Genomic DNA, 17,193 nt, shown 5'->3' on the forward strand with positions numbered 1-17,193 from the left:
ATACGCAGGTAAAAGGTACTGTCAAAAGTAGAGACATCTTCTCATTGCTTAGTATGCAGGGGACACATCAAGAAAGGACTTACAGCCACAAATGACCATAAAAATTTGGCATTAATGAAAGGAAACACTCTTACTCAAACAAGCAAAATATATAAACATGCTTCTCCAAATAGGACATAGCATATGAGGAGCTTCAAATGGAAGAAGCTACATTTAGTTTACAGCATGACATCTCACCAGCATGACCTAAAAACTTTTTTAATTTATGAACCAGTCTTATAGTCTATTGACGTGGTGCTTTACATCGTCACCTGCTGGCAGTAGCAATCTCCTAGGCCTTCCCTTTGTAAGTGTCCAAGGACATATCTTCTGCCCAGAGCAGCAGACATATCCCTTTTCTCTTTTGTAAAGTGTTTATGATTAACAGTAATATTTACATGTATATCTGACTCTCTTACTCTTCCATAAAAGCAGGCAGTCTCTATGATCCAGTAGTGCTAGATCCTCATGGGTGATGTAATATTGCCCTTTGAATCCATTGCCTTCCTTTTGTCACCTTTTGCCAAGACTAAAATGCCTAGAATTTATGGGGGAATTCCAGTAGGCTAAAAGCTAATACTAGTAACTGCTAGTATTTTATTATTTATTATCATAACTACCTTGGCAGAGAAACATTTACACTTCTCAGTGTAAACTTCCCCCTCAAACATCAAATACTCTATAGGGTGAATTCCATTCAGCCATACGCCAAAAAATTATATTTTAAGCTTGTAACATTTTAACATGTAAGACCAGATTATTTCATTGTATGGCTAAGCTAGAAATATAAAGTCAATTAAGAGGTCTCAACGAGATACACTCCCCAGTATCAGAATATTCAAAGATAACAAACTTTACTCTGTTTTTGTCTACATATACCTTTACTCTAATATGCATATATATATATAATATGCTCTCATATGCATATACTTTTGCTCTAATAAAAAGCTATAGTTGGTCAATACCAGAAGTGCTTCAGATTTATATTCAGTCTGGTCTGCCAATGAGCTCTTTTGGACTAATAGTAACTAAATATTCTGTCTGGTTTTGATAAAGGAATGCAAGAAAGATGCATTCAGATTGTTTAATTCTTAAAATAATTCTTCTACATAAGATGGTATATACAGAATATATTCATTGGCACTACTACTTGTATATGTCTTGGATCTAACATTTGTGACAGCATAAAACCTCAACCCTCCACACATGAAATTTCTGTATAACAGAGACATGCTGCATTTCCAAAGTGTTGTAAATCTAGGCACACACACACAGGTCACAAATACTGCATTTTCATTTGCAGGCTTAGCTGGACAGATATCAAGCTTTTCAAAATTAACAAGGGAATACATCATCAACATAGACTTATTATCTTTATATTTAAAAGCCTAACTTAAATTAAGTAAAGCTTTCTATTTCACCACATATTCACTATTCTAGTTCATTATCTGATGGCCAAATGCTGCCATTCCCTAAAACATATATATCAAAGTCTAATTCAACTTTAACATCAGTGACCTCTTTTAACTGGTAAAATGCTTACTGATCTAACAAGCTTTGTTTCTAAATAATTACAAGCAAAAAGTGAGTGTTCAAAATGGGAATGAAATGTTTCATAGGCTTCTCTTGATAATTACAAACCATTTTTCATTAAGTACTGCATCTCTCACAAAAATATTTAATCACAATACCTAGCAAATTGTAGAGCTTGCATACTTCTAATGAAAAAATACTTAAAGGACTGCAACTGAATACATAACTGGAAGTATGATTTGGCACAATAATCATTAGAGACAATCTTATTCAATATAATTAACGTAATATGTAGCCCTTTAGCTTATTTACCCATTTTACTACGCTGATGATGAACAATTTCCTTACCATTCTAGAAAAGTTTGACTGTTTATGATAGAAAATTAAACAAGGGGGAAAAAATTCAGATTATTGGAATCAATAACATATTTCTAACATCAAAACACTGCTGCTTTTTAAGATTATCTTATGACTTCACCTACAAAAATATTCAAGAGATTACATAATTAGAAATGATGGTACAAGGAGAGTGTCAAATAAAGTCCAATACATAAGTTGTCTTAAGCAGCAATTTACCATAATAATATCATAATGATGGTAAGAAACTTCTTAGTTTTCTCTCTTTCAACTTACATATGTAAGAAGGATGCAAATGAACCAGCTTTGCATCTACTGAGCACATCTTTGAATCTTACCACACCACTCTTCAGGTAATACTCCATGGTTTCAATAACAGTTATTCAGCCTAGAATCAATATGTATAGTATTATACATAAAAAGTTGTTAGATTCAGTAATCCAATAGCTCAGATTTTTTGTACAAAACTCTCAGGAAGAGTGGAACTATATCACATGAGTTGACTTCTCTGCATCTTCTCAGACTTCCATTTCTATTCATGCTTAACAACTCTGTGCAATGTAATAAATATGCACTTGTTGCCCATTCATTAAATATGAATAAAAAATGGCTCTCCACCACTTTATACCAATAAGTTTATGGCTCTCCGTCATTTGCCAGTATTAAATACAATGGCTGCATATTCATTAGTCTAGTGTTACATTTTCTGGAATGTTTTATGGCTTCATCAAATGTATTAATGTAAAAAAAAACATTAATATAATTACATTTTTAGATTAGAGGTCATTATAAATGTGTATGAAGTAGAAGTCAAACACAAATGCTGAGGGAAGTTGTTAATGATTCAAATTGTTCTTGCAAAAACCACTGATCTTGTAAAACAGGTATTTTTGACTTGCGAGACAGAACAAGTTCATCACCTTAAGTTAAAAATATTTATGCTAAATGTTAAACACAGATATTTATTCATTAAGTAAATGAACAAAAATAATTTTCCTTACAAAAAATCAGAGAGAACACCAGTTTACTCTGATCACTTACAGATCACGTTGTTATTAAACTTGTTTCCATGCATTTTACATCCTGAAGAAAGTATTTATGTTGAATATTACACATTCTTTGGTAGAGGAACAAATAAATCAGACAGTATAGGTCAAATATACAACTGCTGAAGCAGGCTATATAAATTCAAAGAAAGGCAGGCTAAGAGCCTATTTATGTTTAGAAAAATGTGTATCTAGCAAACAGAAGATTCCACGGAGGCGTGAAAATTAAGAATTACAAATCACAGAATGATTGAGGTTGGAATGGATCTCATGATCTTTGAAGTTCAACCCATTACTCAAAGCAGGGACATACATATGTTATATATTTCCAATTTATTTAAATGTCCCCTAACTTGCTTCTCCTCTACTGAGGGAAAGTCCTTAATACTCCACATGCTCCCTCTGGACTCACAGACCTGGGATTTGTGAAGGCAAATCCTATCAGTAGAGATTGAGGTTAAAACCAGTACTGAGCACTGTAACCTTTCCAAGTGTTTGGTGTCCAGTACCCCATTCAGCAGCAGACTCACACTTTCCAAATTATTCCTTTTTCTGTTAATAAAGCTGTAGAACTCATTTTTGCCATTGGCACCCTTCACCAAATTCAACTCCATCTGGTCTTTTGCTTTTCTAAGCCAGTCCCCACACAGTCAGACAGTGTCTCTGTGTAGTCTTCCAAGTTACCTGTCTCTAATTCCACACCCCTAATGATTATTTTGAGTTTTTCAGGAGCTTCTTGTTGATCAAGCAGGACTCCATATCACTTCTCCTTGACTTCCATATGGACAAATCTTGAGTTCAGAGGAGGTGACCCAGCACAGGGAATTTCCAACTTTAGCAACTGCCTCCTAAGCAAATTAATTTTTTCTGGATTTTTTTTTTTTTAACCTCTATTTGTATCAGGTTTAAATAAAAAGAACAAATTAACATTTAGTACCATCAGTCTATTCTTTTTACTGTCCAAGCAAAATTTACACTTGAAAAATTAAAAAAGATCCTGTAAGTCCAACACAATGCATATGTTAAATCTATTGCCAAAACCTATCTCTTAAAAAATGCCACAAATGTTTTCTTGTTGTTTTTAATACAAAAAACCCTAATATATTTAGTTATTTAGCAAGGTAAGGAAAGGCTTTGTTGTTACTCAGAACTAATAAAATGTTTTAAGTACCTTGAAAATACATTTCATGCATGTAACTCCAAATTTTTACATTCTATTGGAAATATGAAAGGCAGTCTGTGTATTCTCTGCTACTAAAGGATCCCACAAATGTACAAGCACAATATGAAGAGTTTGGGTTTGGTTTTAAATCAGCATTCCAAAGTCTCATTGATATACAAATGAATAACAAAAATCCTCTAACTACACTCAAAAAGGTTTGAAATATAGATGCTTATATTAAATTGACAAGATCCAAACTAAAAAACAAAACAAGCACACAAAAAGCCAATCAAAAGAACCCACTACCTTCTAAAACCACAGTATGCTACTGGGCAAGTTAACATTTACCAGGTACTTTTGTGCTACTTTAAGATTCAGTAAAATGATTTGTTAAGGTTGCTTACATAGGTTCTTGCATTTTTGCATTAACACTGCGAAGTTTTTCAGTTCTGATAATGGTAAAAAAAAATTAGGCTCTACGTGACACACCTGTTTTATTGTTCTAACAATACTGGGCATTAGACTCAAACACTTGTCCTCTTTGCTAAATAATGATAAAGCACAGAGGCTGGTATATTAAAACATTTTCCAACATAACTAAACTCAAGATTCAAGACAAAAGGGGAAAAAAGGCAGGCATTAGAGTGTTTGGACTCCCAATGGCATTATGAAGAGATGTTCACAGTGCTTTGCAAATCTGCAGGTGTAAAAATGTTATCTGTTGCTCTGAACAGGCAGAAAGGTCACTGAATTTACAGACATATTCTATCGATTTCTTCACAGTCTAATTAGGTGGTTCTACTAATTATCACTAGAACAACCTCACATCTTCAACAACTGTTAACAGACAGTTCAAGAAGTACTAGAGGATACTGGGGGGGGAGGGGGTACTATAACATTGTCCTGATCTGATATTCTTCTATAGGCATCAGCTTAAGGACACAGTAGGCAACTACATGCACACTGTAGATCTATAGATTGATTTTCCAATGGATCCAGGTCAGTGTTTCCTATTTCAACTGTACTTTCTATTCACATAAAGGGAAGCATCTGAAAGCAAGCCATATGTGATATGGTGGATTGTCCCTGGAGATATTTAAAAAGAGACTGGATGTGGCACTCAGTGCCACGGTCTAACAACCGCAGCAGTGGTTCAAGGGTTGGACTCAATGATCTCTGAGGTCCCTTCCAACCCAGGCAATTCTATGATTCTATGATATATACTACATACCTGTAGCTTCAGATAAGCAGAAGCTCTTGACACACACACAATTACTGGGAGGATAGCTTGTTTCCCAACTCTTAATTCATATACCAACATAGAAATATTTGCTGTCAATGGCAGCTTCAAAGCACTCTTCTCATTCTGACTTGGCTGAGCTAAATGAAAAGTACCATTACAGACCATATAGGGCTTTTACTTTATTAACTGAACAAAACCATACAAATACTGACTGTGAGGGAGGGAAGAATAAAAATTAGGTTGGATGCAAAGTATAAAACCATATACAATTGACTTTTAAATTTGTCTCCTTTGTAGCCAGGCAATTAAAGGCAAAGAAAACACCTCAATTACCCACAGGCAAGTTTAGGCTCTACAGCAAGAAAATGAAAAGGATGACAAGCAATAATTATATTTGTCAAAGATGTTCTGCCCAGAAAGGATTAAATGCACTTTCACCATTTGACGATAAGTGACTATACCCAAAATGTCTTAGTTAAAAAACTGCTTATTGCAGCAGGACGAATTTTCCCATTAAACTTTGTACCCAGAACTTCTGGCAAGGCAGTCTGCTTTTCCAGGTGGAAAAGGATAACTCTCCACCAGGCACTTCTCTCTCTGCCAGGACGACTGTGCACGGATTGGCAGTATGTTCATTCAGCACCATGCACAGAACCTCATTCATCACCTTTGAACAGAACCTGGGGGAGGAGGCGGTTCTGCCCACAGTGCTCTGATTTTTGCAAGGGAATGATGTATATATATATAGGGGAGTTCAAGTCTACCAGTCACAACATTTGTGGCATATGCTAGGTGGTTAATCTCATGCCTGCACTGTGCTCAGCAATCAGTCATCCAGCTTGCTGTCCAAATGTTTTTTGTTACCTGTTATTAGATAAAGGCAACTCAAACATACTAGGAATAGCTTGTTTCAGGTCACAGTCCTTTACCTTTTAAAACTGTGTTTTGAGGTTTTTTTAATTGAATTTGTTTAATGATGCTTCTAGAAAATGTTTTTTCATTGGTTTCAATTGCATTTGGTTAGTATCACTTCTAAAATGTTTTTGATGTTTGAATTTTCACAAAGAAAATGCAGAAAAATATACTTGTGTATTACTAAAGGTTTCTAGCCATAAGCTCTGAACAATGTAACATCATATAATGGACATCAAGATAAAAATTAATTATTTCCATCCTAACACAGTATCAGTCTAAGCTCTTGTTAAATTTCTAGCTTAACTCTTTAAGTGAAGCAGTTTTGATCAAAAATCATGAGATCACTTTTTCAGCAGTCCTGCCTACTTACAGAGATCAATCCCTTGTCTTAAATTGCTTTAACAGGAAGTAGGATATTATAAACAACACAGAGTTCATCTGTGATTATTATATCCATTATACTGATCCATCAAAAGGAACTAATCTGTGCTGTTCTAAAAACATGCAAAGAAACAAATCCATGCTAAAGAAAGGTTTAAGTAGTCCTAAACAAGAGATGTGATTAGAGGGATTATAGGAAAGGTTACTCCTTGATATGAACCCATATCAAGAGAGTGAACTCATCAGCCATTTAAGTAGTTTCCATTCAATGTGTATAATATATAAAGTGGACACAGAGAATATATTCATTTACAACAGGAAAAGCTTGAAATTTGAAAACTGCTTAAATTCCATGCAAGCGTTAAATAACTAAGAATGTGTCCCTCATCATATGTGTTCATTCTCTCTCTCTCTCTCTTTTCTCAAGGTTTTCTACTCTCAGTTTCAAAATCTCAGCAAAAGGTAGATGGAGATATATTGCTAACCACATTAAAGCTACAAAAAATTCTTCGAAATGGAGACAGAACTGCAAACAGAGGAGCTGTGCCATTGCTGAAGCATTACAAGTCTGAAGACAGCAGTGTTTTGGATGAAGAGGATGACAGAAACGTGGTGAGTTTTCAGTTTTGGCTTAACTGTAAAATGGGAATTCTCTTTATAGCCCTTTAGGAAAGAAGTAGAACAATATAAAGTAATAATCTGGTGAGTATACAAAAGGCATATAAATCATATTTAGCCAAAACCTGGGGGGGAAAAGGCTATATTTTTATGTGATTCAGCTTGTACCTCTATGCAGCAACAGGTTTTTAACATTACCAAATATGACTCTCTCTTTTATTATGTTCCTTACCATAAAACCACTTCAGCATAATGCAGATCATTACTTTTAAAATATTTTCCTGAAAGACAAACTACTTTCACTCTTAAGTATAAGAAGTAAGCACAACTGACTTTAATTAAACTGCTACTCTTCTTTTCCCATAAAACAGGACACAGGTTCCAGACACGACTTCTTAAATCCTCTCATGCCACTCAGCCTAGGTAGAAAGCAACAACCTTATCTTGTAGTCAAGGGAGCCGTGACTTTTCCAGCTGAGACTGAAATTCCGGGTATTGAATCAATACAGGAAAGAGAGACTGCAGATAAAGAAAATTCAGCTAAATTCCCCATAGGAAGAAGGGATTTTGACAGTAAGTGTATTTTCCTTTTTAAACCAATTTATCTCATTCTGGTAAAGTATAAAGCAATGTCTACATAGCAATTGGATAAATGTTAACTTCCAAACTTTTATTTGGGATTCTTAGGGCTGATTAAATTTTGCATTTCCTGTTTACATCTATTGTGATTCAATGCACAGGGGAGGATGTATTTGTTTAATTAGAGGATGTATTTGTTTAATTAACATTTGCAGAAGCCATAAAGAATTCTAGTTCTTCTATAATTTGAACTATTGAATTAATTTTTTTTATAGTGCTCAGATGTATGCTGGGAAGAGTCTATCGACCTTGTTGGCAAGTCTGAAAATTAATGATCTACACCTTCTTCTTTGAAGATGACACACTTTATTATTAATTCAATGTAATTTGTAATTACTGTGTTTTAATGTGGCTACACAAACGCATCCAAAAATCCTTCCTCATTGTATTGTAGAGGGAAACGTAATTCATTACCAACAAACCCATAGCTGTATTTCTGAATGATGTACCATTATAAAAAATAAAAGACTTCTGCATAATCCAGACTTGTATTTGTTTAATATGACACACAATCTACTTCCACTTACCTGGGTATGAAAACTAATGAATTTCACCCTTTTCTCACAAAATTTTACAACTTCTAAACCAGTCACCATACCATTTATGTCAAAACAAACCTTATAGTCGAAAAAAGTTAGTTAATTTTGACTGACCAGCAATCAATTTAATCTTCCTTGCAGTTTTGCTCTGTTTTCCTTTTACAGCAATTTTGCTGTTCAGTTCCTTCTGAGGGCTGTTTGAAGTTTTAGGTCTTTTAGCATTTTTTTGCAAAAATGGTTCACTTTCCTTATCACAGATTACTTTGTCATTATTCAAATCCATCTGTTCATTCTTGGAGTTCTTGCTTCTTGGCTGACAACTCAGATTTCCCGTGTCTGTATAACTTCTAGTCTGGTGAACATTTTCAGAAATAGTTCCAAGCACTGGTACATCAAGACATGAATTCATACCTTCTGTCATGTAAGAATATCAAAAAACATATGTGAAGAAATAAAAAGTTACCTGGACTTATTCATTCTTTTTCTATTACAGGAGTGTTTTTTTAATTAAAAGTAGTGCTTTATGAGTAAAATTAAACTATGCTGGTCATTGCAGTTATATTTGCTATTTGTTCATAAGTGTACTGCCCATCTAAAATGACACTGTTGAAAAATATGCAATAGCAACTAACTTAGGGGTTTATAACTTTAAGATACTGGAAAAGATACTTGAAGACTCAAGAAATTATTTATCATATGGTATATAGTGGAGTAATATCAGTTTTTTACATTATTAAATGACAAAAATACAATTTTCACCTAGCTTATTTTTCTAAAAAAAATTAACTAAAAATGTATTAAAATTCGAACCTCAAGGTAGCATCCATAAATATTTTTACAACACACTTATATTTTCAAAACGTTAGCATTATAATTTTAATGCAAACACATGTAACTGATCATAGCATACACTGAGTAATGAGATCTTTTTCTTGAAAACACATTCATACTTTAGATTTACTGAAGCCTTTTTGTTAACATTTGAAATATCAGGTATAACATTTATTTATTCAATCCTACTACAGCTTACCTGCGAGATACCCAGGTTTTAAATGTTGCTTCAGTACAGCATGTCTGCAGGTCGGAATTTGGCTACTGCCAAGGAAACTCTGATCCTTTATTTCACTCAACTCATTTTTATATGTACATGCAAACTGAGATTTGATCGAAGATTGTTTCACCTGTAAACAGCAAGCTGGTATTAGCTTTATTTATTTGCAGAAGCTGAAGACAGCAACTGCAAGAAAAGCAAAACAGTCAAGACTCCCATTCTTCTGTCTTGAAATTTTTTATGTAAAATACCAGAAAAATGAGTATGCTCATATAAAAAATATTGATGAAGTATTCTTCTACAAAGTGTAAAGGCTGTCAATACTACTAATACATTTTTCTATTGAAGTCCTAAAATTTTTTTAAAATCTTTTTCACCACTTTCAATAAGTTAATGTGTAACCTTTATAGTTTCAATTTAAGATTTTCTGCCAAAGTTCTCTGCTGATAGGCTACCCACTTTACCATTAACTGGCATGGCTACTGTAGCAAATTATTACACTTCCAGAGATCATCACCTCTGCAATATCAGCTGATAAAGGCCAAGAACAGGATGAGTCTCACCACTTAAGCAATTTACACAGAGAGGAAAGCATAATAGCAACATCAAAAAGTAATGATATGTAGTGTAACAAGGCAACCAGGTGCCCCTAATTGCAGGGAGTGAGCATGAGCTTGTGCCTTAGGACTCACTTTTTATTGGCCCCCTGGTCCTGCTCATGTGCAGTGGGGGCCAAACCTAATTGGGCACAGGTGGGCTTGACACAAGCTCATGCTCACTCCCTGGCAATTAGGGGCACCTGGTTGCCTTGTTACACTACAATGATAGATGATATAAACCAAGCTTTACCATACTTATATGTAAAACCAAATATGAAGTATTTCAGCTCTTCTACTGGCAAGCTTCTCTTTCCACTGGCAAAATTTCCCATTTACTCACAAAATAAAGCTGTTTCCCTGTTGAATGCCAACATCTAACTTCAGGTTTGTCAGCACTTAATCATATAGGGTAAGTTGACAGATATCTACAGTACTGAAAAGCACTATTGCATCTAGTTTTGCATAACCACAAAACTTAAAAAAAAATTCAAATTTTTTTCTATGTATTTAATATAGACATATTTAATAGCTACATATATAGATAATGGGACTGAGGTTTACAGTTACTTTTTGGATTAAAATATTTGAATCATGCAATTTTACTTTTCTTAACACAAGCATGTTTAAATCTTACAATTCAGGTTTGACTCATCTTTCTTCCAACTCAAAATCTCAGATTTAGATAGAAAGACAGAATATGTTCCCAGAAAATTCCTTTTACAGGGGACTTCATCTACGAAACTCAGTCGTATTTTATGCCACTTTCATAATATACGGTTTTCATCCATATAAGATAAAAGAGTCTAGATTTTTATCTGGGAGTTACAACTGAAACATCTTGAAATGCAGTTGGCCAGGTGAACACACCTACAAGTCTCTTTGGAAAAAAAATATGCCGTTTATTTACAGAAATGTAGGTTTTGTTTCTGACTTAATACAGTGGTTGCATAGTTTTACTTTAAACTCAGTATTCACATCCAGAGTTAAAAAGCTCAACTTTTCCCAGTTGTCCATCGTTCCCAAACTGCAAATTGTCTGTGCCAGATAACAGCCTGGGAAAGAAAGGCAGAATTAACAAGGAAATCTAGCCAGCCTGCCTCTCAACAATTACAGTCTTTTTAAAGAAATAATCTACTATGTACTTAAAATATTTACCTTAAGATAAGAGTATACACATAGATAATTTACAAGATTTTGTGTGCTTCAAGTTTAAGCCTTAGCTCACCAAGTCGTTAAGTGTATGTTATTAACTTTATACTCTTTATAGAAAGTATTTTGAAGGCTGGAGAAGCTATCCCCAGAATAAGCTTAAGAATTAGAAATAATTAAAAACGCAACTGTATTTTAAACTTAATTAAAATCCTACTGTACAATTACGATGTTTATGAGACATTTTCTTCAAGCTTGAAGTTGTTTATTAATGCAAAATATTTTCCTGTATTTTCTGTTTCTTAAATACTTCAGCTTAATCCTTTAAAATTCCCTCAATTCTTAATTATTGTTCAGCAAATGACACACACCAAAAAATATGCAACTTGCAGAGTTCTATCACATATTCATATTGCACAAGGTAAATAAGCTACAGTTTGTGCCGAGTTGATAAAGAACATCAGAGTTGAGCAAGAAAGCCCAATAGTTACCATTATACAACTAACAATAAATGGAACTATTTTTTTGAACCTGACTGTTTCTTTAAGAACCTCCATCTGACACTTCACTGATTTAGTTTGCAGGGTTTAAAACATGAAGTCAAAGGACAGAAGTCAAGCTCAAATACTTTAAAACTTGCAGCACAAACTTTTTCAGCTACATTCAAGTCTGAAGTAGGCTCAAACCTTCCCTCTGTATTGCATCACATCCCATTGAGTCATTTGCAAGCGGTATACAAGCCTCAAACAAATGTGAATGTTTCAGCTGAGTCCTGTACTAATCTGGAGGGCAAATATAAATCAAAAGTGCAAGACTAAATTTGTTGAAGTAGTCAACACCTCCCAGCTAGTCTAGGAATGTATATCTCTAGTAAAAACATCTGTATAATATTGAGTGAGGTAGCAGTAACTAAACTTTAATAGCCTGAAGGCAGAACGAAAAAGCACAAGTCTAGTACTAAATTAAAGATAAAGCTTCACTGGAATGTTTTAAAGAAAAAAGATCAACTTAATGCTTGACTGAAGCACACATAATTAAGTCAGTCAACAGTTTGGAATAGCTATTAGATAATACAGTTATTTTACATTAAATTCCAGGAAATCCACTGCCCTGAGGGCACTATCCCAAAGACCCACAGCTCTGGGAGAGCAAAAAGATGTTGGGAACTCCATTTGCTATTCAAATAGTTGAACACAAATAGTATGCAATATATTCAGACTTGCTATCCCCTCTCCTTTTCACAAGCAAGTGGGATGTTGCTGTTATCCCTATACAAAGACATTCTGCTGCATTTCAGAAAAAGGGGTTAATTGCTACTGCTGTTCAGCTTGAAGAAAGTCTGTCAGAATTCAAGACATCATTTCAGTCCCAATGAGTAGATAAATAAAGCAAGGTTTTCTCTCACTTTGAATTCTCTATCTAGAGAAGTTTTTCAGTTGTTCAAGATGCCAATATAAAACATTCACTTTTATGAAATATTACTGGTGCATGCTCTATTTATTTCTAGAAGTTAGTTGATAATCTATTCCAGATCTCCTTCCAGCATCTGCATACAGACAGTACTGCCAATATTTAGTCAGTAAGAATGTTGAGATTTTGGTTTTATACACTGGAATGGCATAATAGAATTTTGAAAATCTACATCAGTAACAACAAACACATGTTTTTATTTTCTAGCCAAACAATTAGAATACTACTTGAAAGAGGAAAAGAGATAAAAAGAGAAAATGTCTTCTCTCCATCCTTGCCCTTGTCCTTTTAGATACAAAATATTAAAGGTATGTTGAATGAGAAATTGAAAAAGGGAAGAGTAAGAAAACAATGAATTATAAGTATCACTGCCAAACTAAGGCATCATGTTAGTCAAACATGAAAAATGTCCTGTTCACGTAACAGCAACCTTTTAGTGTACTGAAACTACCGATTTTTATTTTTTAGCATGACATTGTACCAGCTTTCGTTATCCCAAATTAACCTAATACTGTTCAGAGAACATTTAGCCTCAAATCACCTCATTATTTGGTTTCAATATTACTCAAAACTCACAGCTGCTCATCCTAGGAAAGTAGCTTAAGAGTCTTGCAGAAGCAAACATGGTTTATCAACTGTCACTAATAATAAAATCTTTCTTCAGATTTTGTTGTGAACACAATCTTTTTCTTCCCACTCCCTCTCCCCTACAGGTACTCATTTTTAGCACACTCCATATGCATTGAGACTAATAATCAGCTTCATGCTCCCCATAATTATTTTCCACTTAGAAATAAATATTTCTTGCTACAATAGATGAGAATTACCTGAGAAAGTCTGGTTTCTCTGTTACTTTGAATTTTCTGCTCACTATTACAGTGGACATACAGAAAACTCTTGATAACTTCCTGTTGATAGTTTTCCAAGTCACAGTTTATTTGTACTGGAATCACAAATAGGCTAAACAATTCTCTCAAGTAACAGCATTTAAAGAACTGAGCAATGAAAAATAACAGCAGTACATGAAGCTAGATATTAAGTTATTTTATATAGGCATGAGCAAGTCACATTAGAAAGGCAGACTGGGATTTTTTTGCATTTTTGGAGCTTTTTCCTTGGAAGGATGTCTATACACAGTAAAATTACAATGAACCTCAGGCATGCCAAGATTTGTTAGAGTTCTTGAGCCACAAATTCTTCTTAAAACTAAACTACAGTTATGTTCCCAATCGGAGGGAAATAGTGCCTCATATAGGAAAGGCTGTCTCCAGTTACATTAAGAAATAAACATGCCAAACTACTGAAATTCCTTGCAGCTGTTTCAGGGTAAATGTGTTAACAATGCAGCAGGATTTCTAAAACTATGTATCAAAAGGCCAAAACAATCCCAAGTTTACAAAAAAAAAAGATCTTTTACTCTCTCATATATTGCATGCTCACAGCCTAATACTTTTGTTCCTTTCTTCTTAACTCCTAAATTCTCTATTTAACCCAATCCCATTAGTTCAGGGGAAGCTTTAATTAATCTTTTCTGGTGGAGAAAAAGGACTAGAAACTTACACAACATTTTTGTTGTTACATTGCTCTTCAGCTTAAACAAAGAAGCTGATTCTAACAGTCCTTCCATTCCTCCCTCTCACCAATTACCAGGACTTACATAACACATTGAAATCAATGAGATAAGTAATCAAACAATAGTAGTAGTCAAACCTATTCCAGAAAAAGGAAGCATGATTCAAAGAAGCAGACATGGACTCTCTTTTCATAAAGTACCTCTCTCCTGTCCAAGTAAACTTTTTACACATATTTAGAAAGCAGAAAGAGGTGGTAAGAGACATAACTCATTAGCTGTTCTATGGACCTTTCTGAATAAGAAATTCCTTCAGCAAAATACCATTCACCAGAAGACATTTCACTTAAACAACAGATAGCAAACTTGAAACTCTAAATTGTCTCTCAAATGAAGATTTTCATAATATTTATCTTACCTTTTTCTGCTGGAGGGAATAAAAAAATGCAACATGCTAGTTCCCCAGACTTCTATCTCCTCAAGGGATAAGAGCAACAGCTTTGCCTCCTAGTAAATGTCTTTATAGTTAGGTAATCTTTCTTTATGTCTTCCAGTATTTAATGAAGACTGGAAGACAAAACTATTTCTTTGTCTTTCACTCTTGCCAGGAATTTTTTTTTAGCACAACAGAAATACCCACATATTTATTTTATTTTAAAACACCAATTCCAGTTTATAGCTACCCTTTGACTTTATCCACTCTCCATATTTTTACATAATAAACACAAATGCATGACATGGTGCCTTAGCTCTAAGTATTATCAGTCTGCACTCCTCCACGTAACTCTGCAGAATTTATGAGCGATCAGTTTCTCCTAAGGAAGGAGAGGGTATAATGATGTTTCTTCCCCCCCTTTCAATTTTTTTTAAACTTTTTCAATTATTTTTTTTATTTATTTAGAGAAGTGTTTCTCCTTTAACGTTCTAGATTTTCCTGAGTTGTTTTAATCAATACATTCATCTGGATGGAAACGTGCATACAACTATATCTAATAATCTAATAATCACTAATAATGACTGATAATCACTAATAATCACTACTGTGCTTTTCTTCCCCTCTCTAATATAATGGAAAATGAGACATTTATTGGACAAGTTCTAATGAGAGATCATGAATTTGTACTATAGACTAACAATCTAACCACCTATCAGAGTCTGCATCGTAAAAGGGTCCTTAGGATAATTTTATGGAACTAACACTACCATCACACACTGCATAAGAAACATCTAAGATGAATTACTGACACTGAGAAGAAATATCATGTTGATACTGTCTTATTCAAAAAACATATACGGTATCACTTCTGAGTCAATTGTTAAAATGAGCACATTATTCATAACAAAATTTACAACTGTGAATTTTATAGGCAACCTGTACACATTTCAATGAAGGCCGATATTCAGTGCAAGAAGGTGATAAATATTACTCAAGCACTTGAGATCTACAGTCATGGACAAGGAATTCATTGTGTTGTGCACTGCACAGTAAAAGACTTCACAAAATTTATTTCTACCAAGAGACCTTACAATCCAAGAAATATATGGATTCATACAAAAAGGAACTGAAATTAGTCATTGTAATGGGCATCCACCTCAACACAAAGCACTGCTAAGTTTTAGGGAGAGGTTGATTTAAAGGTACTGAAAAATATTTTAAAGGAGGATAATGAGTTCTGCAGATACCTATAGGAAATCTCTTCAGCTATAAGAAGCAGTATAAAACAAAGCTGAAAGAGCTAGTCTGAAAATCAACAAATGAACAATGAAGATTGGTATTGCAGACTGAATGTAAAAGGCAGATATCTCAAAGCAGTAAATCGGAAAGTATCAATGGGTTGGCATAAGTTAAAACAAGTAGATCTACCCCAACTTCAAGAACAGCTTGAGGTGCAAACTAGAATGGCATCCAGTGTGTTTGATAATAGCTTTCTGTACAGCTATCTCAGTGAAGGAGGACAGGTCAAAGCTGAAGCTATCAAGTTCAAGAAAAATACATGGCAGCATATCAAGGAACTTTTAATAAATTAGAGTTGAGTGTACTTAAGGACAGAAGAGAATGTATTCCAGATGTGTTATTGATCAAAAAAGAGTAACAGGTAAGACAGTGTCCTCAATGTTAAATACAACAGAGAAGATAAAAATACCAACTTCAAAATCAACAGTTGGGTATTCATAGGATAGTATAGAAGTAACAAAAAAATGACAGTTTTGACAGATGTGACACATAGTTCAGATATACATCTTTGAACTGTTCATATAAAAGTGATAGTATGCTTCTGTTTGTAGATTTATTCATCCACAAAGAAGGTACAGAAAGAGAAGAGAAAGACAGGACCTTATAAAAGTCTTCATAGACTAGGAAAGAAAAGGAAAGCGTAGAAACATGCAAAGGAAACTGTGAAAAATTTTAGAAAGGTATAAAGAATACTAGAAAAAGACAAAATGAAAGGTGAATATTTCATGAAAAAGAGCAAGATTTTATGTGAGAGGATAGAGATCTAAGATGAACGGCAGGGAATTATCCGAGTTTTAGCTAGAAAAGTCCTTAACTGTTTGACTACAGCAATTTTAGTAGACTGGAAGGAGAAGCAAAACTGAAGTGAACATAGGAATATTGAAAAAATAGTTCTAGATTTCACAGGAATATACTGTAGTTTAAATGGCAATGTTTGGCTGATATACAGAAAAGAGAATTGAAAATAGTAACGTGAAACACTCAGACATCTTGAGAAGAGGACTCTGTGCTGTTACATGATTGAGGAACAGTTACATTATGAAGTGCATTATTTTTATTTTCACTTTTTAAAATGCAAAAACATCCTGAGATATTTGGCCTCAGTTCCACGCTGCAGTTTCTCTCTCTGGTATAATAGGCTATGCTG

General features: G+C 34.1%; 2 protein-coding genes across 2 annotated transcripts in view; one reads left to right on the forward strand and one right to left on the reverse strand.

Moving 5' to 3' along the window:
• The first annotated feature begins 7,051 nt into the window (after positions 1–7,051).
• On the forward strand, positions 7,052–8,229 carry PMCH (pro-melanin concentrating hormone). The gene is made up of 3 exons (XM_008505363.2): positions 7,052–7,288; positions 7,666–7,867; positions 8,149–8,229. Exons 1-3 carry the CDS (start codon positions 7,052–7,054, stop codon positions 8,196–8,198), a joined length of 489 nt encoding a protein of 162 aa, XP_008503585.1. The 3' UTR covers positions 8,199–8,229.
• Positions 8,230–8,538: 309 nt separating this feature from the next.
• Positions 8,539–17,193, reverse strand: part of PARPBP (PARP1 binding protein) — a 45,624-nt gene continuing 36,969 nt past the window's right edge. The window contains exons 10-11 of the mRNA XM_008505374.2: positions 9,503–9,653; positions 8,539–8,886 (exon numbers count right to left, since the gene is read on the reverse strand). Coding sequence (XP_008503596.2) covers positions 8,552–8,886; positions 9,503–9,653 — 486 coding nt within the window. The 3' untranslated portion in view covers positions 8,539–8,551. The remainder of the gene's footprint in view (positions 8,887–9,502; positions 9,654–17,193) is intronic.

Source organism: Calypte anna, chromosome 1 (assembly GCF_003957555.1).
Source record: "Calypte anna isolate BGI_N300 chromosome 1, bCalAnn1_v1.p, whole genome shotgun sequence".
NCBI classification, from domain to species: Eukaryota; Metazoa; Chordata; class Aves; order Apodiformes; family Trochilidae; genus Calypte; species Calypte anna.